The sequence below is a fragment of the Peromyscus leucopus genome, chromosome 8b, assembly GCF_004664715.2.
Source record: "Peromyscus leucopus breed LL Stock chromosome 8b, UCI_PerLeu_2.1, whole genome shotgun sequence".
Taxonomy (NCBI): domain Eukaryota; kingdom Metazoa; phylum Chordata; class Mammalia; order Rodentia; family Cricetidae; genus Peromyscus; species Peromyscus leucopus.
Window position 1 is genome coordinate 89,024,256 of NC_051086.1, and position 26,539 is coordinate 89,050,794.

The 26,539-nt window shown below is 46.7% G+C and overlaps 1 protein-coding gene across 3 annotated transcripts in view; it reads left to right on the top strand.

Moving 5' to 3' along the window:
• Positions 1-18,295: 18,295 nt before the first annotated feature.
• Positions 18,296-26,539, top strand: part of Plekhm1 (pleckstrin homology and RUN domain containing M1) — a 50,688-nt gene continuing 42,444 nt past the window's right edge. For 2 of the 3 annotated variants that reach the window (XR_005090386.1, XM_028882657.2), the window contains exons 1-2: positions 18,296-18,405; positions 25,858-25,943. Coding sequence is in view for 1 of the 3 variants with exons in the window: in XM_028882657.2 (XP_028738490.1) it covers positions 25,899-25,943 (45 nt within the window). In the remaining 2 variants the exon portion in view is untranslated. Of the gene's footprint in view, positions 18,406-22,940; positions 23,082-25,857; positions 25,944-26,539 lie in introns of all 3 variants that reach the window. The other variant, XR_005090387.1, reaches the window with a different exon arrangement.

Sequence of the window (26,539 nt, forward strand, 5' to 3'; positions counted from 1 at the left end):
GGGAAAATCTCATATTTATCATCTTATATCTATACATAATTGGCATGCACATGATTCCAATCAGATGCACAGTGGAAAAGAACGTTTGAACCAAGCAAAGACTTACATAATCCAAGCCTATCAGTCAAAACAGAAAGACCACCCACAACCCACCACTAACAACCAACTCTGCTGCTCCTCAAACCCATGAAAGGAAGCTGCAAGTAGTGACCATTTTACAACCTGAGAGTCACAAAGTCCACAGCTCACTGTATGATTGTATTGTCTCTGAATAAGATCTCCTTGCCACTTTGCAATCTGTGTGTGCCTGAATTCTTTACACGAGACACCAGGAGTCCAGAAACATTAATCCAGGCAGCGGTCTCCAGCAATGTTTCTACAACTCATTTCAGCTCTAAGCAGCCAGGTGGAGAGTAAATAGTGGCTCATCTCCCATACAATTTTAAGGTCTCAACTCTTTTTAATTTCACTGATTTATTTCATTGTATATGTGTGTGCACATGTATAGATGTGCGTGCCACAGAAGATTTGGAATGGACATGCAGGGGGTCAGTTCCCTCCTTCCACCATGTGGGACTGAACTTGGGTCATCAGGCTTGGTGGCAAGTGCATTTATCCTCTGAGCCATCTCAGCAGCTCTGGCTCTTGGGGTAGAATGTTGAGTGGCTAGACAGGCATTAGCAGGCTTGGAGGCCAGTGAAGATAGATTCCTCTCTGATCATCAGCTTTAGGTCCCAGCTCCAATTTACCATATGAAAGGGTGGAGGAACAGGGCTTCCTTAAGACCCTCTAAGGGGCAGCTACTTCCTCTTAGTTGAAAGAATAGAATCTTTCTTCTCCCTCAGGCCCTAACTAGATATGGCAGTCTAATCAGTCTCTAGGATTAGAGATTACATACTATTGTCCCCTCAAAATGCTCCTTTCAATTGCCTGGTCAGGAAACCACCCCTCAGGAAAGCTGGTTTACCCCAAGGCTTGCTAAGGAGATGAGAGGAATAATTATCCCCCTAGTGAAATAATACACACACATGCCCCTGAAAGCCCTCCAGACTTTCATTGCTAAGCCCGCCCTCTTTTCTCATTTCTAATTCAAAACCATATCTTTCTTTTCCCCTTTCTATGTCTTCCTTAGATGCTGACCAAAATCATAAGCATGCTTGCCCTAACACTCTGAGATTTCTGTTTTCTCTGAAGATTCCCATTCAATGGCTGCTTACAGATTTCCACTGCTGACTTCTTACTTGCCTCCCTCCAGCAGTTCATGACTTTACAGCTTGCCTGGAGTGCTTTTGTCTTTCAAGCTACAGTAAAATGACCCTCCAGCTTCCTTCTGAGATCTTTTTAAAATTCTTTTAACAAGACTAAGAACATTGTTAGCATTCCCTGAACTACTTTTTCCCTAATGTACAAGATGCAGGTGATAACCTGGGTTCTTTTGCAAAATGCAAAAGATCATTGCAAAATGATCTGAAGAGACCCTCCTCTCAAACTTTCATACAAACTTTGAATTATAATAAGATAAGAAAGTCTATGTCACAGGGACAGAAAAGGAGGCTCCTCTCTGTCACCCATGGGAGCCTGAGGCATCTCCTAATCTGTTAGAAACCTGGTTCAGGCTAAATAAGGATTTGTAGCTTCAATTCAGAAAAGAATATCAGGGTGAGTCAGTCCGGAGTAGAGTAGAGTTGGGGTTTTATAGGAGATATTTTTCTGTAGGCTTAAGCGTGAGGGTTAAAAGAGATTGGGAGGCAGAGGCAGGCAGATCTCTGTGAGTTCGAGGCCAGCCCAGTCTACAGATCAAGTTCCAGAACAGGCTCCAAAGCCATACAGAGAAACCCTGTCTCGAAAAAACAAAGAAAAAAAGAGGTTTTCAGAAAAAAAGGCACATTCAAGAGCATGAGTGTGTGTGGCAGAGAAAGAAGAGGGAGAGAGAGAGAGAGAGAGAGAGAGAGAGAGAGAGAGAGAGAGAGAGAGCGCACTACTTCATTGTATTGCAGTAACACATATACTATACAAACCATCATTTTGATGGGGTTTGAAGGGTCTTTAAAGGCGGCTAAGGGACAGAAATCAGATCCCAAGGTGGTTCCTGAGGAGGAGCTGGGCATCTGAGAGGATTCCAGTTGATAAGGTAAAAGTCTAGCTCTCAGGGATGAACCAGTAGGGTAGCTTTGTGTAAACAAAGATAAGCCTTGTTTGGCTGGAATTCCCAGGAAACCTCTGGGAGGAAAGTAAACTCAGTGCTACTCAAGGTCATATACACTCAGGCTTCAAACCGGTTCATGGCTATTTCAAATTTTAAAAGCTCTTTATTTTAAATTATTTATATCTATATGGGGGGGCAGGTATTATGCACCTGAGTGCAGGTGCCCATGGAGGTTAGAGGCATCTCATCTCAAGGCCCTTGGAGCTGGGGCTACAAATGGCTGGGAGCCACCTGACATGGGCGCTGGGAACAGAACTCGGGTTGTCCCCTGGGAAAGTGGGCTTCTGTGAGTGACAGAGCAGAGCCTCCTCCTGGATATAAACCTTCTTAACCACTGAGCCATCTCTTCAGCCACCATTCCCCCTCAAAAAAAATTTATATCAAAGGAATATTATCTCTTTGTCAACAACCTTCACAGCACAAGTTCATTGTACTGGAATCCTTGCTTCTCAACTGGCAACAGGCTCCAACTAGACTCTAGGTGAAGGGCCCTCTTTCCTTCCTGTATCCCCGTCATTTTCCCTGTCTTCCTATCCTACCTCAACCTATTTTCTGGAAAATTCTTTAATTTTAAAAAATGAAGGAAAGTAATGATGTGTTAAGGAAGTTGCCATGCTTAGTCAGCAGTCTAGGTTTTTAAGATTCCCAATTTAAATTTTTTGAAAAGAAACAAATCATCCTAGACAGAGGAAAATGGTCTTTCAGAGCTGGAAAATGGGGAGAAAAGGCTCCATGGAATGAACAGCATCTTCAAGGGACCAGGAAGCATACAGAAAAAGGTACTTTAACACTGGGGGGTGGGGGGGATGGAGGCAAAACTGAAGCAGACAGACATAGGGAAAATGTTAGTGACCTGAGAATCTCACTTGGTTTGTGGGCTATGCACATACACGTCTATTAATCCACCCAGCATTCCAAGATCCTCCTGTTCACATGCTATGTATGTGAGTCAGCCAAGACCCGTGCCTGAATCAAGCTGCATGCGCATTTGACTCTGAACAATTGAATAAACTTCTCCCCTTAATGGCCATCAAGCCATGGGTTCTATTCAGTCATATACCAGTTACAAGGATGGAGGAGCCCTCTGGCTTGAACTCATTTTGCATGTGTGGTGGTTTGAATGAAAATGGACCCCATAGACTCAAAGGGAGTGGCACTATTAGGAGGTGTGGCCTTGTTGGAGTAGGTGTGGCCTTGTTGGAGGAAGTGTGCCCCTGGGGGCGGGTTTTGAGGTTTCAGATGCTCAAGCCAGGCCCAGTGTCCCTCTCTTCCTGCTGCCTGCTGATCTGCATGTAGAACTCTCAGCTCCTTCTGCAGCACCACGTCTGCCTGCACGCCACCCTACTTCCTGTCATGACAACAATGGACTAAATGCTCAGCACTGTAAGCCAGCCCCAATTAAATGTTTTCCTTCATAAGAGTTGCTGTGGTCATGGTGTCTCTTCACAAGAATAGAGACCCTAACTAAGACAGTGTGCGTGCGCAATAAGGCAGTCTTTTAAGTGAACTTTCAGGGAAAAGTCCCTATTAGCCTTCTTGTGCCCATGCGTGATACATGTGCATATCCTGAAAAGGAATGTGTAGAAAAGAGGTTACAGAGCTTAAAAACTGTCTATCCAACTAGAGACCACCCCCAGGCAGTAACCTGAAGCCCTGCCTACCTTCACTCACATGGTCCAGGTAACTCTTAAGAGCAGATGTCTTTCTGTGTCTGTGATTTGCTTTGACTAGAGGATTGTCACTACTTTGCGATCTGCCCACACCTCTATTGTGTTCTTGAATAAGACGCCAAGGACATTTGAACCTTTTTTTTTTTTTTTTTTTTTTTTGAAGCATGTAAGTCCTTCATGGTTTGAATTGTAGAGCCCCCTTTGCTGCTTTAACATAGATGATTAACACTTCACTGGAAATAAGCTAGACTCAGAAAGATAAATATTACATGTCTCTCTCACATATAGAAGATAAGCTAATATCTGTGTGTGTGTGTGTGTGTGTGTGTGTGTGTGTGTGGGTCTGGGACCAAGCCCAGGACCTTGCACTTACTAAACACATACTCTGCCACTCAGCTAAATCCTTAACCCTTAGATTTATATGTAGCATGAAAGTAGAAAATGAACTATGAGGGGTGAGAAAGGAGTCTAACCACGGAGAACAAGAGGCAATAATGGGAAAAGGGCAGATGGCATGTTTCCTCTCATATGTGGCATCTAGATTTAAGTGTATATATTATATATAAGCATATATTACATACAGTAATATATACATACATACATGTGACATGAAAGGAAATGTACGACTTGATGGGGAGGGAGGGGCCAGCAGAGGAGGGAAGGGTAGTGGTGTCATAATAAACCCACTATTGATACATTGAAACAAATCACCCAGTCACTCCCTGCATCCTTATTGAAAATCCCATCCTTATCGGAGGAGTCCCTGCCCTGTAGATGCTGAGCCAAGTGACACGTGACGTGCACAGGGTCTGCACATATCCCCAAAAGCCACAGTGGCCACCTTACAGAAAAAGACTTCCCAGAAAGTAAAACAAAACTCTTAGGAGTTTTCCAAGTCTGTTCTAAGGGCCCCACAATGCCTCTGGGGAGATTTTTGGATGTGGCTTGTCCTGGAGCATAGCCAAGGCACCAGCATGACAATAGCTCCACTTATCCTTTTCAACAAACATATCCCTTTGAAGAACCCCCCCTGGGCAGGAGCATTTTGCCCTCCTTCAGACCAACTCTCCCATGCAGACTTGCTGAGGTGAGGGAGGGGCTGCTCCTGCTTGCCTAGCTGCTTTATCCTCCAAGTGCAATGCCCAAGTCCAGAGCACAGCTGACAGGCTCACAGAATTTCGCCCTGCAGACTGCCTCTGATGAGCGAATCGTGAGTTGTTTCAAGGGCTCAACTGACTGGGCATGGTGGCTGATGCCTTGTAATCCCATTGGGAATACAGAGGCCAAAGGACTATCTTGAGTTTAAGAGCAGTTTATACCATCCGGCTGCACAGTGAGGTTCAGACCAGCTTGAGGTGTGAGACCCTATCTAAAAAAAAAAAAAAAAAAAAACCTGTAAAAGACATAAACATGTCTAGCACCCGAACACACGTTAGCTATCCTTCCTGAATCCAAATAGAATAGAAAAACTCAAGAGTGTATTTTCTAGAAACTTCTGACATCTGCATGCTGCCAACCCAGGGAGAAGGTCAGAGGTCAGAGCCTACCCAGGCCAAAGGCACACAAGCTTAGGGTCTCACAGCTTGGGACAGTGCTGACCCAGGGAAGAAGTCAGAGCCTACCCAGGACAAGGGTGTACGCACTAGGAGTCCCAGCACTCAGGGCAAAAGCTGAAGGTCCAGGGCAAGAACACACAGGCCAGTAGGTCCAGAACTCGGGGTGGAGGCTGCTGACCTGGGGAGATGCTGACCTGGGGAGACTTTGGACTTCTTTTTTTTTTTTTTAGCCCTCTTCCCCCCCCACCACGGTGCTACTTGTCCACCGTGTGGCTGATCTCCATATTGGTGTTAACATAAACATCATGGTTTTCTCTCTTCTTTTCCATTCTCCTCCTCCAGGCAGCTGCCAAGATTTATAGCTTTCTGCTCTGGGGTTGGTTTTTCATTTAAATACTTATAAAAATTGTCCTCAAGTATTCGTCTCGGTTTGTTCTTAAATTCTTTCATTAGCAAGGCTAAGAACTCAAGAGAGGGTGGCAATTTCCCTGGTAACATGGAAGACTCCAAACAGAACCTCTGGTTACACATGGCAACTATGAAGGGAACCCCAAAAAAGTTTCTATGAGGACAAAACAGGTTTCCACACTCCAGGAGGGTAGGCAGGCTCATTTTGGTGGCTCCTGCCTCTAGTCGTTGCTGGGGAGATGCAGCCTGCGGGCTTCATCTTCTCTTTCCTCAGATGTGTGCGCTCTGCCTCAGGAAGCGGGAAGGGGGTCCTCATTGGGGGTCCTCATCGCCCTCCCACCCCAGGCGGCCTTGTGGCTTTTCTTGGGAGGCTTTCCTGTGTTTGCGTGGCCAGCTGTTGGCTGCATCATCCAGGGTAAATAGCACCAAGTTTAACCATTCCCATCTTCGCTCTCTGGGCACGGGACCCCCTTCTCTCACCCTCACTGTTCATGCTGTATCTGTGCCAACCTAACTTGGGTGTTCTTTTTGTCAAAAGGGGTGGTTGCTGTTATGTCACGTTTTCTGGGTGTCTCAAGTGCCACGTGATAAGGTCAATGCATTTCCTACATTAGACTAAGGAGGTTCGTTGGATTTTAAGGCCTTATTTTACACAGTCTATCTCCTGGATTCTAAAGAGAACTTGAGGCTTTCCCCAGCCGTGTGCTTCCGACACTGGCCAGCTGCCCCTGGGAAGGACTGCTTTGAGATGGCTGGACCTGGGAGGCTCGTGTGAGGCTGCGATTGTCCAAGGGCCAAGATTGGGGGGGAGGGGGGCAGGTGGGGACACAGATCCCACTCGGGATCCCTATGACAGACTGCATTGTGCTAGACAAGCTGCTGCTGATGGGCAGGCAGCCACACAGTCATCTGTGGGTTCAGGTTAGTTGGGCAGGGCGTTAGGGCACTGGCTTTATGGGGCCTTAATGCCTGCTCTTTCTGCCTGACTCTCTGGGCCTGCTTTTTCCTCATACTTAATTGTCTGCTTTTGCTGCTATTTTTCTTTTCTGGATTTGGTAGGCTCTAGATTAGGGAGTCTTTTATTGTTGTTTTGAGGTAGAGTTTCTCTGTGTAGCCCTGGCTGTTCTGGAACTCGCTCTGTAGATAGATAGGCTGGTCTTGAACTCAGAGCTTTGCCTGCCTCTGCCTCCCGAGTGCTGGGAGTGTGTGCCACTACCTCCAATGATGGAGTCTTACATCCAAGTTATATATACAGTAAACTACACAGAGCTCTCCCAATCCAAGCAGATTGACTGACATCTCTTTAAGTGGGGGATCCACCCCAGGCACTTTGCTTTTCTCCCACCTAGATCTTAAAATGGGATATGGATGGAAGCTTACAAAGTTGGAACAACAAAAGGGTCAGTGGGAATGTGAAGGGAAATAGCAGAGGTTCAACCCACGAGGGAGCAAATGGAGCAGAGTTTGTGAGTGCGAAGTGGCTGCCTGGCCAGCCAGCCTGTGGATGAGCTGTTTGTCCTCGGCCCAGGCATGCAACCTGGCTGGAGCCAGAGAGAAGAGGAGAGTCTGAACACATGGCATGGCACTTCTGATGCCACTGAAGACCTAGCAAAGACATCAGACAGTTCTCACGAGACGGAGAAACGAGGCAATCCGTGAGCAGCACAGAAGAGACGTATGGTTGGAGGCAAAGCGAGGCTGCCTAGAGCCTGTGAAGACAGTTGAACTGGAGTGGTTGGGTCTGGGCTGCAAGCTAGACACTACCCGGCTCTAGGGAAACCTTGCTGGTGGCGGCGTTGCAGGAGAAGGGATTGAACATGCTCCATTATCATTCTGTAAGTCCCTCGTCCCCCAAATGTCCCTTATTTTATAACTACAGCATGTGTTTAGTATTGTCCCCTTCATGTGACAGGAGACAAGGAAATTCGTGTTCAGGACAATCAGTGGGGATTGTGTGATGGAGGAGAAGGCAAAGCCTGGGGCCAAAGTCCCCAGCCATTCCACAAGCTCAAAGGATCTCCAGACTGATGTTCACATCACCCCCAAAACTGACTTAAAATGACAAGCACCCACTCCTTGCAATGTATTTAGTTAAGAGTTCAAAAGTAGCTTTAGCAATTCCAGCTATGAGTCTTTGATGACACTGTTTGATTTGGGCCAGGGCTGTGGCCATCCAAAGGCTTCAGTGAGGCTGCAGGATCCATCTGCAAGGTATTTCATCGCCCACATGGCTGGCAAGCGGTGCTGGGTTTTGTGAGGCCCCCTCAGTTCCTGCCTACGCTGGTCTTTCCCCCATGCTACTTGACTGAATGTTATTAAAATGTGGTGGTTCAAGAGAGGTGAAGGAAAAAGAAGAAACTTTTGATGACCTCGCCCTAGAAAGCACATAGCATCACTTCTGCCTCAGCACGTGAACAGTTAAATGCCAGTCAATAAATCCAGCCCACATCCGAAGGTAAGGGATGTTACACGCCATCTTTTGAAAACAGAAGTCCCAGAACTACTGTGATCGTGTTGACACACTGCTGATGGATCGAGCAACCTCTTTCTCTGCAACTCCACTCAGTTCTGGCCTTCCACACCAGCTCCTGCTAACTGTCTACAGACAGCTACAGGGAGTGGGCGGGGCCTCATGAGCCCCACCCCCTAGGAACTGTTAACTGCCTCTAAAGCCGCAGGGAAGGGCAAGGACTCAAGAGTCTTTCTCCCTAGGAACTGTTAACTGCCAGTAAATCCTCAGGGATGGGGCAGTCCTTGTGGGCCCCTCTCCAGCTTCACAACAGGAAGTTTCATGAGCTGATCTCGTGCAAGTCTTCTCAGAGCTGCTGAGAGTTCAAGAGGCAACTGACATGTCGTATCTAGGGGACAGCTTTCCACAAAGCCACTTAGATCTGTGTTGCTCGTTTTTTCAAAGCAGGTTTTCAGTAACTGTTATAATTTTCTACCCCACAAAAGGACAGGGCAAGCATTCTCCCTCCTTTGCACATGAAGTTAGAAGCATCACCTGCTTGTGAGCGTACACCTGAGTCAGCTGTCCTCAGTTCTGAAGTTTCCACATCCAAGGGAAGGGGATGCTAGGCACCATCTTTGGAAAAAGAGTCATGGAATTTGTGGGCCCATTTTACACTACCTGGGTGCGGGGTGAGCACACTTTGCTCTGCTGATTCACGATTCTCAGGACTTCTGACACAAGTGGAGAGGGAGGACCCACACCGAGCAACTTCCCAGCTCTCTGGGGACACCAGCTGCGTGTCCCCGAGTCAGCTGAACCGGGCTCTAACTGGAGTTGGTGGCAGACTGCCCAGAGAAGGCTGGGCTCTACCAGGGGCCGTTCAGATGGCAGTCCCAGTCCAGGTTGTCACTAGTACCAGCTGGACGGCCACCTCAGGGTTGGTCACCTGCTAGGAGGACTTGCTGAGCCCAGGAAAACAGTTCCCTTCCTACTGCTGATCTGTTCCACAAAGAATTCAGGGGCTCAGGGAACAGCCAGGGGAGGGGGCACACAGGTGAGGTGAGCTGGGAAGGCTCCCATGGAGTAAGGAGCTGGGGGGCAGAACATTCCTTCTGTGTGTGTGTGTGTGTGTGTGTGTGTGTGTGTGTGTGTGTGTGTGCTCATCAACCCAGAACCGTTCTGATCCCGTGTTTGGAGACTTTTATGAGACCCTTCATCAAAGCCCAATTGACTTTTAAGACATGGTCTTATTAGCCCAGGCTGGCCCAGAATTTGTAATCCCACATCCTCAGCATTCCCAGGGTGGGGGTTTCCAGTGTGTGCCACCATACCTGGCCTGACTGTTCATCTCCACCTCCTCACCTCTCCCCAGGGCACATGGACTGGAGTGGAACATTGCAAGCATGGAATTGTGGCTTGGTCTTGCTGATGATTAACCTTAATCCAGAAGCCCACCAAAAGTCACCTCATTCAAACAAATGGTACTCTGGTGGCAATGAAAATTTCCAAGTGATTTAGGAGATCTGTGCCAACAACTGGATGGCAGGTACCAAATATGCATTTCCTGATATAGCACAGTCCCTCAGACAAGACACTAGAAGCCATTCTTAACATTTTACTCCAAAAAGACTAGTTTCTTGAATGTAATGTTAGTGTGTCCTTGTTTATTACAGTAAATTAACTGTATGAAAGAATGGGTTTCATTATGACTTTCTGCTTTATTTGTTAACGCTGTGTACCGGTTGTGTATGGGTTTGTGCATGTGGGTGCAGGTGTCCACAGAGGCCACAGGAGGGCCTCGCATCCCCCTGGAGCTGGAGCTAAAGCTGGTCGTGAGTCACCTGGTGTGGGTGCTGGGAATTGAACCCAGGCTCTCTGTAAAAGCAGTACACGTCCTTTGGTTACTGAACCACCTCCCCCACACACACACACTTGTTACGTGTATGACACACTTGGATCATAGTCACCTCCTCCGTCACAGTGTCCTCTCCCCTCCCTACCAGAGTTCCTCTCCACTTCCCCAAAAGTCTGTCCGCTACTGTCGTGTCTCCAAAGGGACTTTGTCCAAGTCATTAGTGCTTTTTGTTGAAGGTGCTGGGGTTGGTGACAGCTGGTGAGGGACTGTACCTCCAGCTTCTAGTTTCTTTGTCACAGCTGCTTTCAAGATAGTCAAGGCGTCGGTCATCTGGAAACATCAGTCATCTGGAAACACTGCTAAGGTCAGTCTCATTGTTCCCCAGGCTGCTGACTGGAGTGTGCCTAGCACACTCACTTAAACTACCAAGGTACCACAGGGTAGGCAGGTAGCAAAGATTCTCTGGCTTCTTCCAAGCTGGAGGTCACCAGGGAGAGGAGTTGGTGAGGGGCAGGACAGAGCAGTGTAAGGAAGACTGGTGTCTAGTTAAGTCTGACAGGGAGGCTGGGTTCTCACCTTTGGGCTTCCCAACACAGATAACATTGCCCAGATGGACACCCACCTTGTAGCCCAGGGCCTCTTACCAGGCCCCACAAGCTCTGGCTCCTAATGTCTTGATGGGATGAAGAGCTGTCATCTTGAGACCTGGAGGTTAGGAGAAAGGGGAACACACCCTAGTCGCCCTGGGGGTGGGGGTGGGACTTGAAGGCCACAGCAGAAGTGGAAAGAGGATCAAGTAGAGGCTTTCTGTTAAATGATGCCATTGAAGAAGGGTTTGGTGCACAATGTGAAAAGTTTGGGCATCTGCAGCTGAAGAAAATTGAGATTTAGATGTGTGGATGCTATGGAAGCTTCAGAGGAAGGCAGTATCCATCCCGAGGAAGACGCAGCAATAAGGCAGATCCTGGGGGCAGCCAGAGGGTTCCGTGCATCAAGGCTCAGCCAGGGAGTTCAGCCCTGAGTTCAGTCCCAGGAACTGGGTAGAAGTTTCTTCTACGTGGTAGAAGAAAAAAACCCTACAAATGTCCTTTGACCTCCACATGCACTGCACACGGTGGCACATTTCCTTCCAACACACACACACACACACACACACACACACACACACACACGGCCAAATTTCATTTCAAGGGTTCCCTTTGACAGTACATATAGTAAAGTTAGAATGATACTGATATTAACATGACCCTGTTCAAGGATGACACCCACATTTGTGCAGCATCCCGTGTGTGTGTGTGTGTGTGTGTGTGTGTGTGTGTGTGTGTGTGTGTGTGTATTATAATACATATATAATTTAGCTCTGAAAAAAGAAAGTCAGGAGCCTCATACATGGGCTACCAAATTTGCTCTGGCCTTTTTGTTGTTGTTGGGGTAAGGGATTGAGATAGGGTCTCAACACTGTAAGGCTAGCTTTGAACTCACTTTGATCCTCCTGCCTCAGCCCTGTAAATGATGGGCTTTAGCTCTAAAAATAATTGTGGGTTTTTTTTTTTTTGTTTTTTTTTTGAGACAGGGTCTCATGTAGCTCAGGCTGCTACCCGACTACTATGTAAGAAAGACTTTGATATTATGACCCTACTGTTTCAACCTCCTGAGTGCTGGGATTACAGGACTGTGCCATCATGCCTCAGTGCTGGGATGGAACCCAGGGGTTCATAAGCTGGACAATCAATGCCAACTGAGCTGTATCTGGACTCCTTTTTACTATTGTATATGTGGGGTAAGACTATGACAGAGGGGGGCAGTGTGGCAAGACCATGGCACGGGGGGGGCAGTATGTATACAGAGGTCAGAGCACAGCTCTGTGGTGTGGATTCTATCCTCCAACCTTTATGTGGACTCTGTATATCAAACTCAGGCTTGGGCTGGCAGCAGCAGCAGCAGAAAGAACCTTTATCCACGGAACCATGTGGTGCCCTGCCCTGGACTTAACCACATTATTCCATAAGTTTCTTTCTTAAGCAACTGTGTGCCGGTTCTTTCTTTTGGCATGAACTTAGACTCTAATAAAAGGAACGGGTTAGCCATTGCCACAAAAAACGCGGTGGAACAAACCATTCTGAAATGTAGGGGTTAGAACAAGAATCTTTGTTGGTCTTCAGCTGGCTGTGTTAGTGACGCCACAATGCTGGCTGGTCTCCAACTCCCTGCAGCCCAGTTCCACCATTGCTGACTCCACCATCCGGGCTGGAGAGGCAGCAGGAACCCAAGAGAGGCTCTTCAGTGACAGCAGAGACCAGTACGAAGTCAGGAAGCCTCTGCACATGCTCACTTCGTTCTTCCTGACATAGGCCAAAGCAAGCCACTGAGTGAAGCCCAATGCCAGGGGACAGGAAAAGACAACCCAGCCACAGTGAGACTGGATGCTGGGAAGTGCTGGAAAGCGGGGCCTGGAACTTGTGTGAAGAGCCCTGGTTTGGAAACTGCATAACCTGGGCTCATTCCTCTAGTGTTCACCATAGTGACAGGAAGTGCCTTCTGGACTGAGTTCTCTATGGGGTCAGAAACCCTGACAGGGCAAGAACCGTATCTCCTTCCTCTTCAAGTCTCTTCCCTCCCCCCCCCCCCAGGGCTTAGTACCAAGCCCTGCCTCACAAATGACTTGGGAATATTCCTGAGTGCAGTTCAGTCTGTTCCTTCAGCTTCCCCATGTGACTCGTGAAATACAGACCAGCTTATTGAAGGTTATCACGTTCCGTTCAGTACTTCCTCCATAAACTGTAAAGAGACTGTGCCCTTTAGAGCTGAGGTCTGTGTCCAGAAGTGTCTGACACCAAACTCTGAATCTATTGCCTCCCAGGGGAATTCCAGAAGGAAGGGCTAAAGAAGAAAACAGGCTAATGACATCTATTTCCACAAACGCAGCATTCAGGAGGCTGAGAAAGAAGATCGGGAGTTCGAGATCAGTCTGGGCTTCATAGTGGGTTCAAGAATAGTTTGGGCTACATAGTGAGGCAGGGTCTCATCTCTCTTGGGAGCCCCCCCAAAATATTCTCTCATCACCTGAAATGCCCTAAGAAGGCCGTCTAAAGGCGCAAATCTACTCAGCGGTCCGCTTAGGTAAGGAGAACTCCAGGTATGATGAGCTTGCCTATCAACATGGCACCGCTCCTTTCAAGGCTCCTTGGGGCAGCCATCGGGCAAAGGCAAGGCTCGTACCTACCAGATATTCTACTGCAACTGCGGCCTTCCTAGGAGACATTCTAAAGGGAAACCACTGAGGAGGATTCCGATGAGCCCTCAAGTGGGCCACCGCTACCAGGCTCAGGCCACGCGGGTGGGAAGGGTACCCTAGGCGGTAACTCGTGACAGTTACTCCGTAGTCCCTAGTCATTCAGTGTCGAGCTAATTCAGGGTTAGGCTGAGAGAGGGACGGGACAGTGAGAGTGTCATAAGGTGTCTTGATTATAATGTATGTGGATTATTTTAGATCTTGTTGTAAAAACTAATGGCCCCTGGCCTCCAGGCCCTTGATGGTGGATTTTTAAAATGAGGGAGAGATAAAAAATAATCTACTTCTAAGTAATGTAGGGGTTGGGAAGTAAGGCTAGATCAGCAGAGTGTGTGTGAGGTGAGATCAAGCATCATGTGTTTTTGTTTTTGTTTTTGTTTTTTTTTTTGTTTTCATTATTTGTTTTGGTTTTGAGACAGAGATTCTCTGTATAGCCCTGGCTGTCCTGGAACTCACTTTTTAGAACAGGCTGGCTTTGAACTCACAGAGATCTGCCTGCCTCTGCCTCCTGAGTGCTGGGATTAAAGGTGTGCCTACCACTGCCCAGGTCAAAATAATAGTTTATGTGTCTTTAATTTGTAATACTTCTTCTGAGCCATTAACTGTGCCACCAAAACACTCAGACCCAATCCGTCTGCAGCCGTGGAGGACGGTTCACTTCTACTGAGAGAACTATTTGTAGCACGAATCTTAAAAGGTCTTATTAATAAAAACAAATCCAGTGCCATTTATTGGGGTGAATGCTGGAAGATCAGAGAAGCAGAACAAGCCACAGCCACCTCACCAACTCCTCAGCTGATCCTGTTTCCTCAAACTAGAAACCTCTGTGTCCTCATCTGAATAGCTCTCAGCTGAACTGCTGCTAGAAGCCTAAAAGCTTAACCAGCTAAAAGCTTCTAGTTTCTGATCTTCACGCCTTAAATACCTTTCTGCTTTCTGCCCTCACTTCCTGGGATTAAAGGCTCACTTTCTGGGATTAAAGGCGTGTGTCACCATGCCTGGCTGTTTCCAATGTGGCCTTGAACTCACAGAGATCCAGTTGGATTTCTGCCTCTGGAATGCTAGGATTAAAGGCATGAGTGCCACCATTTTCTAGCTTATGTATCTAGTGGCTGTTCTGTTCTCTAACCCCAGATAAGTTTATTAGGGCGCACAATATTTCGGGGAACACAATACCGCCACAACTATTGACCTGGTAACCTCCAATAGGATGAGGGCACCCTGGAAGCAGACTTTGTGTCCTTGGCCTTTAGAGGCTAAAGTCCAGGTGAGTTGGACCAAAGCTCAGGCCTTAGAGCTTGGGATTGGGGACGGCTGAGAGTACAAGCATTTGCTGGGCAAGCCTGGCCTAAGTTCCATCCCCACATAAAGGTTGGAAGAGAGAAAAGACTATATAAAATCATCTACAGACCTCCACACACAAAATAAGTAAATTGGGGTAGGGAGAGGCTTATTATCCAGCTACTCTGGGTACTCTTTTTTTATTATTATGTTTTTAATTATTTAAAAGTAACTTTTACATTTAAATATAATTTATCATATTCTTTCCCTTCCCCAAGTCGTTCCAGATCCTCTCCCCCTCCCAACTTCAAGTTGTTTCTCAAAAAAAAAAAAAAAAAAAAACACCCAATACTAGAATAATACCAAGAAAATAAAGCAACTCCCAAAAATAAAAATAAAACTGTAACCAAATAAAAGCAACCAAAAAACTGTGGAGTCCATTATATATTGGTCAACTACTCCTGAACATAAGGCCTGCCCTAGAGTGGTTTATATACCCAGTGTCACTCCATTGGAGAAAACTAATTTTCCCTCTCCCAGCTAGTATAAATGACAGTTCAGTTGTTAGTTAACCTTAACCCCAGTGGCTAGGTTTTCATTCATTTTTTAAATTTGTTTTTATTTTATTTTATTTATTTTTTTTTTTTTGAGACAGTTTCTCTGTGTATTTGTGCTTTCTGGATTCATTGTAGCCAACTGCTCGACTCACAGAGATCGCCTGCTCTGCTCCGAGTGCTGGGATTAAAGGCGTGCGCCGCCGCCACCACCACCTGGCTTTGTTTTTATTTTATGTGCATTGGTGTTTTGCCTGCATGCATGTCTGTGTGATGGTGTCAGATCCCTGGAACTGGAATTACAGACAGTTGTGAGCTGTCATGTGGTTGCTAGGAATTGAACCTGGGTCCTCTAGAAGAGCAGTCAGTGCTCTTAACTGCAGAGCCATCTCTCCAGCCTCTCATTCATTTTTTAAACATAACAAAATAAAATATAAGATAAAACAAAAACTAGCTGGAGAGATGGCTCAAAGGTTAAGAGCAGTGGCTGCTCTTCCAAAGGTCCTGAGTTCAATTCCAGCAACCACATGGTGGCTCACAACCATCTATGATGAGATCTGGTGCCCTCTTCTGGCATGTAGGCATACATGCAGGCAGAACACTGTATACATAATTAATTAATAATTTTTTTAAATGTCCCAAGCTTCCTTAAAAAACAAAAACTAACACATGAAAGTGAGATGAACAGAAGGAAAAGAATCCAAGAGAAGGCACAAGAATCAGAGACCCACTCATTTGCACACTCAGAAATCCCATAAAAACATAAATTGGAGGCCATACTATAAACATAGAGGACCTGGTGAAAACCCACACCCACAATTCCTCAGGAAGATGGGAATCTACCTTAAAATCCAGCTATACCACTCTTGAACATATATCCAAAGAACGCTTTATCCTGCCACAGAGACACTTGTTCAGCCATGTTCATTGCTGCTCCATTCATAATAGCCAGAAACTGGAAACCACCTAGATGTCCCTCAGGAGAAGAATGGATAAAGATAATGTGGTACATTTACACAATGGAGTATATATAACTCAGCCATTAAAAAAAAAGGCAACATGAAATTTATAGGCAAATAGATGGAGCTAGAAAAAAAATCATCCTGAGTGAGGTATTCCAGATCCAAAAAGACAAATATGGTGTGTGTTCAGTTATATGTGGATATCAGCTGTTAAGTCAATGACAACCAAGCTACAATCCATAGAACCACAGAGAGTAGGTACAGAGCAAGGGATTAGAGGGGACAGACAGCTCTTGTTAGGAAAGTGTTATGGATGGATGGGGGGATGGAATGGAAGAACCAAGTTGGGGGGGGAGGGTTGGGGAGAGATAGCTAAAATTAAGAAGCATTTGAGGGGTAGTATGGAAACCTAATACAGGAGAAACTTCCTAAAATATATACATATATGAAGGCAACCTAAGTGAATCTCCAAATAATGCTGGAGACAGAGTCCCACCTGGCCATCTCTTGTCACCAAATGAAACTTCCAGGGCAAGGAGTGGGTTACATCTAATTGAGTTGTTGGCCAAAAGGACCCCATGGGAATCCTCAAACAAGCCAAAACTACATGTTGCTCTCCACAAACCGACAGCAGGTCCCATTGCTGAAGACAACACCTACACAACCCATTGAGCCTGGAGCTGCCGACCTGGTGCCTACATAGAGCCTTCACCCTATGTTCTAGCATCTTTGGTACAGGAAGGCACTTTGCACATTACCAAATGTGAAACCAAACACCGAACCAGCCACAAACCCTTTGATCTACAGTGATGTCCTGCTTGCAAGACATACTAGGGCAATGGTGGCCAAAGCTTATGGGAGTAACCAACCAAAACTGATTGGACTTTGACTTCAGGAGATGGAATCCATATACCAGAGACTAGATAGCCCAGAGACTTAGAGTAAAACCAAATAATACTGGTCTTTAAAAAATGTAGTGATAAAATGACTCCTAATGATACTCTCCTATACTCATACATCAGTGTCTTGTTCCAGACATCATCAGAGAAACTTCCTCCTGCACCAGATGAGCACAAAAATAGAGACCCACAGCCAGACATTACACAGAGAGAGAGACCTTGGAAGACTCAACACTAAATGGGATGGCTCCATCAAATCCCTGCCCTTGGAGCTCAGGGAACACCAAGGAAGACACAGAAAAGAGTATAAAACCCAGAGGGGATGGAGGACACGAAGGAAACCAGGCCATCTAAATCAACATGAGCAAAGCTCATATGAACTCACAGAAACTGAAGCATATTTACTATACACTCTTAAGGATTCTCTTTAACAGTCTCCACCTCTTTGGCCGGCACTTAGGTCTTAGGTTCCCTTTTGGGCAAAGTCTGCAGGGGTACCGTACCTACACCGCCTGTCCTGACCTTTAGTAGCCGCTCGCTACTTCCGAGTCCATTCGGAAAGATGGGTGTCACTTTCTGTAACGGAACAAACGCAATTAAACGGTGAGAAGACGAAAATTAGGTCCGCCGGGCTTCATGCCTCAAGGGGCTGACCGCAGCAAGCAAATTAACACATCCAAGGGAGCGCTCAGGGAGATCACGTGGTATAAGACAAGTCAAAACAACTGTTTTCTGGCTCCAGAAAACCAGACCTTAGGGTCCCACTTGGGTCCAGGATCTGTCCCCTCTAGTACTAATGCCCTTGGGGAGGCACCGGGGTTAAGGGTGCTCATCTTCAGCTTAAGGAGACGAAACGACAGCCCTAAAGTCGCACGGATGGGGTTGACGGTCAGGTCTGAGGCAGATCTGCTGGAGGCAGGCGGCCCGCACGCTCCGAGTGGCCCAGCCTCTCTGCGCCACGCAGAACCCGGGGGTCCCGAACCGCACGATCGCTCGCTCCCCAGCACCGAGACCCCGATCCCGCCCCGCCCCCCGCCCTCCCCTGACGCAAGCCTGGGCAGGGAAAAGCTATCGGTCCCGCCCCTCGGCTTCTCCAGGCCTCGCGATTGGCTTCGCGGGCCGGAGGCGGGGCCGGAGCGGCGAGCCAACGTGATGGCGTCAGACGCCGCGCGCCGCTTCCTGTTGTCAGTGCCTCAAGAGCCGCAGCTTCTGCTGCAAGCCGTGGGGTCGCCTCGCCGGGAGCGCCGCCACCTGCTCCTGTTCCCTGTGGGTGAGTCTGGGCGTGAAGGGAAGCGAGGGGCGGTGGGCCTGCAGCCTCGCGGCCGCTCGCGACCTCCGGGTGCCTGGAGACTTGGGGTGGGAACCTCGGCCCTTCGCAGTGCCGGCCTGCTCCCCGCTCAGCCAGCGGCCACCCGGTCTCTCCCCTCCGTCTGCGCCGGGTCCCCTCACCACCGGTCTTGCGTAAGGGTAGCCTCACTCGTGACTACTCTTTAGCCCGGTTGCAATCCGATCCGAGTCACATCCCTTGGTCACCTCTTACCTCAACGTCACGCTCATCAACTCTTCTGAACCTTCCCCCGACCCTCCCTTCCATTCTGGCTCACATTTCTTATCGCAGCCTCGCACACCCCGGCTCAGCCCCGCAAGGTCTGCTCGCTCATCCCAGACACCCGACATCTGTCCCTCCTGTTGACCACTGCTGAAGCGGGCTCCTGTTGAACTTGCCCCTCGCTTCTTGGTCATCTCAGCGTTATCTCGAGGCTTTGTGTCCCGTCCTTACCGACTCTCACCCTAATTTCCTAGCTGACCACGGAGGTAATTTCTCTCTGGCATCCCGAGGACAGTATGCTGCCTAAATCGTTTCTAAACTGTCCCCCAACTCGGCTGCCTCGGTTCCTACCGTCTTTCCCGTTCCTTCTGTTGCTTTAGACTTAATACATACTTATTAATTCTTTGAGAATTTCATACATACTACATGTGTACTTTGAACATATTAACGCCCCCACCCGTCGCTGTTAGTTTGGTTTTTGGTTGGTTTTTTGAGACAGTGTCTCTCTATTTCGCTTAGCTGTCCTGGAACTCAACTATTATAGATCAGCTGGGCTCAAACTCACAGAAATCCACCTGCCTCTGCCTTCCAAGTGTTGGGATTAAAGGTGCGGGCCACTACTCCTGGATGTAGTTTGTTTTTTGTTCCTTTGGTTTTGTGCAGTCTAGGTTAGGTATGGGTGTTTGGTTTGGTTTTTTGTTTTTGTTATTGTTTGTTTTGAGACAAGGTCCCTCTCAATAGCCAAGGCTAGCCTTGGACTCCTGGTCCTCCCTGCCTCCACTTCCCAAGTGCTGGGATTATAGGCATGGGCTACCATGTCTGGTTTCCAGGAGTTACTATTAACTAGATCTAATGGGCCTTTGTCTACCCCTTCCTTGATCCAGCCCTCTTTCACTTTGAGAACTTAGGCCCGGCGCCCTTCCTGTCACACCTGCTGTCCTTCAGCAGCCATGTCTGTTCCTTGCTCAGAGCCCAGCAGACTAAACAGTGAAGTGGTGTCTGTAGGGATTCAGTTGGTAAATGAGTATAGAGCTTTCTCCCTCAATTCTCAAGTGAGGTTTTTTTCTGGTGTCTGGTCTCCTGGATGTGTCTCCACAGATGACTTTTCTGGCATTCATATTAAGTCATTGGTGCCTGTTGTTGTAATGGTAAGTGTCATTCAAATACCTGGAAGGTGAGAGGTGGTCAATAATAGGACAGATGGGTAGGTCACTGAATCTACTCTAAAAAGAAAAAGGGGAAGATATAAAAATGACAAGGTAGATTACTGAATCTATTATGAAAATAAAATAGAATAATAGAAAAAATTATTATCAAAGAGAATATAGATATGATAAGATAAAAAGAGAGATTATTGAATATACTTTTAAAAAGGAACTACTTGTTTTAAATAGGATAAGTAATGAAAATTTTTGTCTGAGTTTATCAAATGTTCCTGGACTGGACATTGTTATATATTAATGAAGTTTTTCATCTGAACCTGTCAAATGTTAATGGACTCGACATCGTTAATGTAATCTTGACTGTGTATATTGTATATACTTATTGGATATAATTTTTCTTGTATTAGTTATAAGCTTCTTTTAATTTTAGACCAAAAAAGGGGAAATGTGGTAGTATTGTGTTCCCTAAAATATTGTGCACGCTAATAAACTTATTTGGGGTGAGAGAACAGGACAGCCACAATATTAAACATAGAGGATAGGCAGTGGTAGCACATGCCTTTAATCCTAGCATTCCAGAGGCAGAAATCCCTCTGGATCTCTGTGAGCTCAAGGCCACATTGGAAACAGCCAGGCATGGTGACACACACCTTTAATCCCAAGAAGTGAGGCTTTAATCCCAGGGAGTGATGGTAGAAGGCAGAAAGATATATAAGGCATGAAGACCAGAAACTAGAAGCATTTGGCTGGTTAAGCTTTTAGGCTCTGAGCTACACAGTTCAGCTGAGACCCATTCAGATAAGGACACAGATGCTTCCAGTCTGAGGAAACAGGATCAGCTGAGGAACTGGCGAGGTGAGGTTGGCTGTGGTTTGTTCTGCTTCTCTGACCTTCCAGCATTCACCCCAATGACTGGCCTCAGGTTTGATTTCATTAATAAGACAACTGTTAAGATTCCTGCTACAATGGCCACTCACCCAGCTCATTCATCCTGGGGCAATGGAAACCAGCCCTTCTTTTTGGCAGGAGAGAGCCTCAGGGAGCACTGTGGAGTTGGTTGTGATCACAGAGCCCTGTCCATGTGTCCTACCTAGTACTTGTGAGGAAGTGTTCCTTTCTGTATAGCTGAGTGCAGACCTTTCCCATTACTGAACCCAGGGACATGATGGCCTTCAGAAGCTGTTGTGAGTCATGAAGAGTACAGACAAGTGAGTCCTGGGTAGGCTGAAGGACAATTGGTACAGGGGCTGTAAAATCACTTCTCTTTTCGTAGGTCCTGGATCGTTTAGTCTTAGCCACTGGGGTTTGTAGGAACAAGTAAAGGTGAATTACCTGTCAGTATTTGAGGCAGATGGGTGTCTTTAAGGTCCTACGCTCAGCATTTATAGGCCCCCTGGGGACTTTCTGGTATATATTTCCTCTAGGTTCTGATGGGCTTGCTTCAGGAGGGTCAGCTATCTATGATGACAGCCTGTCACCCCTCTCCAGCCCTCACCCTCAGTCCTGGAGATTGAATCCAGGATCTTGTACATGTTAGGCAAGTGTTCTACCACTGAGATACACTTCCAGCCCTGTTAGCAATTGTAAGGACCCTGAGAGACTAGCGTTGCCACAGTGGTCTTTCTTTGAAGGCTGAATGCAATTCTGTCTTTAATATCCTCTCATGATGATGCAGTCCTCGGAACGGCTTTTGCCTTATTGACAATGTGGCGTACTGGCAGAAATTTCCCAGTAGTCCTACCACATCAGAGCCGTATGCCTTATCTTCCCGCAGTCTGTCAAAGAGATGTTCCTGTTCTGTATGCCTCACCTTTATTTAGTAAGTCATTCAAGAGGTGGATTTGTTGTTGTTTGCTTTTTTCCTTTTTGATTTTTTGAGTATCACTGTGTGCATAGTCCTAGGTACTAGAAACATTGATGATGGGGCTGGAGAGATGGCTCAGCAGCTAAGAGCACTGACTTCTCCTCCAGAGGACCTGGGTTCAATTCCCAGCCCCCGCAGAGCAGCTCACAACTGTCTGTAACTCCAGGATCCAGCACCCTCACACAGACATATGTATAGGCAGAACACCAATAAAATAAATAAATTAAAAAAAAAAGAAGGAAACAGTGGTGAAGGAGTTGCTCAAGGTTCTTTTTTTCACTCTTTCAGAATCGTTAGGATCCTATAACAAAGCTAGCTAGGTACAGTGATACCCACCTGTAACCTGAGGTACTCAGGAGGCTGAGAATGGAGAGTTCAAAAGCTTTCCCAACAAGTTTAAGACCTTCCTGGGCTACATATTGAGTGCAAGGCCAGCTTATGCTTCATAGCAAGACCTTTTCTCAAAAATAAAAAATTAAGTTCTGGGGATATAGCTCAGTGGTAGAGTACTTTCTGAAGTACAAAGCCTGGAAAAATGTAAAAGCCAGGAATAGCTGGCCAGGCCTTGTAATCTCTGCATTGAGGAAGGGGAAAGCAGGAAGATTGCTTTACGTTGAGGCCAGCCTGAGCTACACAGTGAGGTCCTGTCTTAAGAGAAAAGAGAGAGGAATCCTGTACTGTATGGAACAGGAATATGAGAGAGATAGATGGTGTTGGAGGAAAGGCAAGTTGGAAGGAAAATGTGTCCAGCAGGGACAGGTGCCCTCACCCACACTAGTGTTGGGTCTGGTCTCTCACCCTCCAGCAGTATTTAATTGGAAGCTGTTGCTTCAAAGGCTTGTTCTCTTTACCCCATCCTACGCCTTCAGGACACTTGTCTAGAGATTGAGCTTTCCTCAGAAGGAAGGACATGCTGTTTACTCACTCAGCATTCACATGCCTGAGCGGTCAGCTGCCTTTCTGAATCAGAAGATAACTTGGTCATTCTTTTCCAACTGAAATACTATGACTCATCAACTGGTCCAGCAGCTGGCTGGCACAAGCGCAGGGCTGTTCAGAATGTCAGGTGTATGATCCAGGCAGTAGGAAGAGGGCTGGTGGAGTAGCTGAGGTGTCTAAAGAGAAGCCCTTGCCGTCTACTGATAGATACAGTGTTTTGAGAGCAGTAGAGCCCTGTTACCAGTCTTTCAAGTCTCATCTAAGCCGTTTTTCTCCTTTCTTCCTCAAAGTGTACATGAAGTAAGAGGACTATACTAGCTAAAACTGGGACAAATCCTTCCCATGTTGATCATTTAAGAAAGGACAGTTCTGAAACATGGGCATCATGGAGAAGACCTGGGCTCGGCTGATTGGAGCTGTAGATCTATCTGGTAAGACAGTGTCTTACTGCCTTTAGTTCTTATTTGGTAAAAGGAGCTTTTGAGTTCTTTTGACCCGAGACAGCCTGAGCTGCAAAAAGAACTAAAGAGACCTGAGATTTCTGTTTCTTACCTGTTTCTACTAAGTCATGATGATACTGAACTCCTGATTCTTCCACCTCTGCTTCCAGATTACATGGCCTGGGGTGGCTTTTGTTTGTTTATTTATTTTTTAAAGCTATTACTGGGCCACAGTCCTTATTAATAGTGCCCCCACCATGAGTACACTATTACTTTCAGCTAATTAGTTCTGGAGCTGTAATTGACATAGGCTATTATTTACATTGTTGAGGTCTGAACCCTAGGGTCCTATTCACCATGGCTGAGAGAAGAGCAAATGGAGTTTGAGGGCTATCTCTAGAACAGCTGGACTGAGACTGAGCTACATCTTGCCTGTGTAAAATAAACCTCAACCTCCACCACAGGCATATTGTGAGGAGTGACTTCTCGTCCACAGCAAACACCTCCTTTTCTACCATCCTGGAAACCAGAGTATGGAGCTGGCCTCCTGAAGAATCCCTGGGGAGGTGGAGTAGAATGTGGAAGGAAAAACAAACCCAGAGTTTTTAGTCAGAGCCTTTGTACTCGGAGCCAGAGCTCTTCCTGGCAGCCTGTCTCCATGAGGGTCATGCTTCTCTACACACCTGCCTCCCTGGACAAGGCCTGTCTGAAGAGGTCCGCCTTGGGTCCTGGCTCCTGTGCCCTTTTTATTACTGCCATCTAGGGAAGGCAGAGATTGGCCCCATCATTGAGGACCACCATGTTTCTCTCCTTCTTGGGCTTCAGGCTCCGCTTCTGTCTTTAAGCCTTTTCTGCCACTCTGGCCTTAATGTTTCTTGGGACTGCAGCTGAAGGGCACTCTTCCTAGCCCAGCTCAAGCTCGGAGGATGGCATTTACTTAGGAGTCTGGGGTTTCCTCTGGGCTGGGGTTGGCAGTCCTCTGAGTGGTGGAGCCAAGCCACTGCTGTGTAAACTTGTTCCTGAACCTGTTTCAGCTTCCTCGTCCTCCTTCCTCTATCAGATAGAAATAATGAAATGTCATCATAAACAAGGCAGTCTGTGTAATGTCCCTTGCTTGTGCTAACTTCTTTGTGCCATAATTAAGCGAGACAGCATAAACATTCGCTCTGTAGTGTTCCCTAGAGACTTGTTTGCATGTGAATGTGCATGCCTAGCCTGAGTGCTTAGGTTTGGGCCAAGGGAAGAAGGCACCTGGCCCTTGGGATCTTCAACTGTGGATACATACATTGTAGATACATACATTGTGGGCAGTGACATTCTTTGCTTATAGATTTGTGGCTACATCCACCAGAATGACAGAAACCATTTATACCCAAACACATCATGTTCAGTGCCTTGTACCTGAGAGATAAAATTCTATGCTCCCTTGGTCCTGCCTAGCTAGTGACAAATTGTGATGTCAGAACCCGTGTTGGTCATTTAGACATATATCTGTGACACCCAAACTAAAGATTTGCAGCCCAGTGCAGAAAGTGTGGAGAGAATGCTGTCTTCTGAAGCTGTTGCAGGTGTGCTTAAAACCCTGGACTGGATCCGGAGTTGAGTACAAGTCCAGCCTTGATTTGTGAATTGTGAAGCCCAGCACCTGGTCCCCACCAGTTCTTAGCATCTTCAGTGAAAGCCCCTCCTTCGTGCCCTGGCAGGCCTTCTGAAGTTTTCACATTCACAACCCCTTCTGTCTGCGAATTTTTACATGACCCAATAGGTAGGTGTATAAGGACAAATCAAACATTTAATAATAATAAACCATAAATAAATATATTTAAAAATTCTTTGGTACACATACAATTGTACTGTTTATTGAAGACAAAGGCAAATTTGCATACTGATAAGATGGCTGTGTTTATCAATCCAATTAAGGCTATACTAATTTGATACTTACATGCTGAAGAAATATTCAAAGCCTTTGTTTTTGTAATTAAACCATTAGGTTTCTATAAAAGCAGAAAATTTGGTACAAGTTGTCTCAAATCTGAGCTGAGAACTGGGTGCAGTGGTGCACACCTTTAATCCCAGAGCCCAGAAGGCAGAGACAAGATCTCTGTAAATTCAAGGCCATAGAGTTCCAAGACAGCAAGCGCTACATAGAGAGACCCCATCTAAACAGAAAAAAAAAAAAAAAGAGAGAGATTAGCTCAAATCTGAGCTGAGGTTGTCCAGGCAGTGCTCATTGTTGATGTATGATGATATATGGTAAATTCCTGTGTAGTACAAAACACGTGTTGCATGTTCAGAACAGCAGTTGAGTCATGTGATGCAGTTCACATGAGCTCTGTCAGAAATACTTCTGCTTCATTAGACACTGGTTTTGAATGACTTTTTAGCTGTTGTGCATTCAGAAACCTTTTTCTGCTAGGTTTTTTACTTATTGACTCCCACATTCAGTGTGCCACTCGATAGGGGCGTCAACCCACTGTGGAGAAGCTTTGCAAATTCCTATCTCATAGGCCCTGGTTTTCTGCACAGATTTTGGTGTGAAGAGCCCTTGTCTCCTACTTGTGGTGCAAGGGTTCCACCCCTCCCAAGGACTGAGCCTCTGCCCTGTTTCCTTCCTTAAAACCCAGTCTCGGTTTTTCCTTCAAGTTGCTCCAAGGCCTTTCATTTGCGATTTGAGTGACCTGGCCTGACTGCCTGCTGCCTGCTGGGAGGGGACTGGTTGTGGGGGTAAGTTGGGAGCATGTTCATCTAGCCTTCTTCTGTCCTGCAGGTGTCATGTGAGTCTCCTTGAGCGCTGCTGCCTGAGTGGAAATGCTCGAAGTGGAGAATGGGCTGGACCCTAGGGCTGCCATCCAGGTATGTGGGCAAAATAGGATGGGGTGGGAAGAACTGCACAGGACCACCATCTCATCAGCTTTTCCCTTTAATTTTTTTTTCCTTTTTAGATAGGGTCTCATGTAGTAGCCTAGAATGACCTCAAACTTACTTCATAGCAAAGGATAAACTCCTGATTCTCCTGCCTCAACCTCCAAGTTGCTAGAATTTCTGGCATGTGTCACCATACCCAGCTTTCATCTACTTTTCTTATTTTGAAATAAATGAACATGTCCAGAGAGAGGCTTCAGGTGGAGAAGAATTTACAACAAAAGCAGGCTTCCAGGAGATCCTGACCTTTCTAGATTGTGTGTATGTGTGTGTAGTGTGTGTGTGTGTGTGTGTGTGTGTGTGTGTGTGTGTGTGTGTCTGTCTGTCTGTCTGTCTGTCTGTCTGTGTCTGTGTTTATGTGCCTATGTGCCTGTATGTGTGCCCTATGACGTGTGTGTGGTGGTCAGAGGAAAACCTATGAGAGTCTGTTTTCTCTTTCCATCATGTGGGTTCTGGGGACTGAAGCAGGTCAGACTTGGCAGCAGGTACCCTTACCCACTGAGCCTTCTTGCCAGTCCCCCACACTC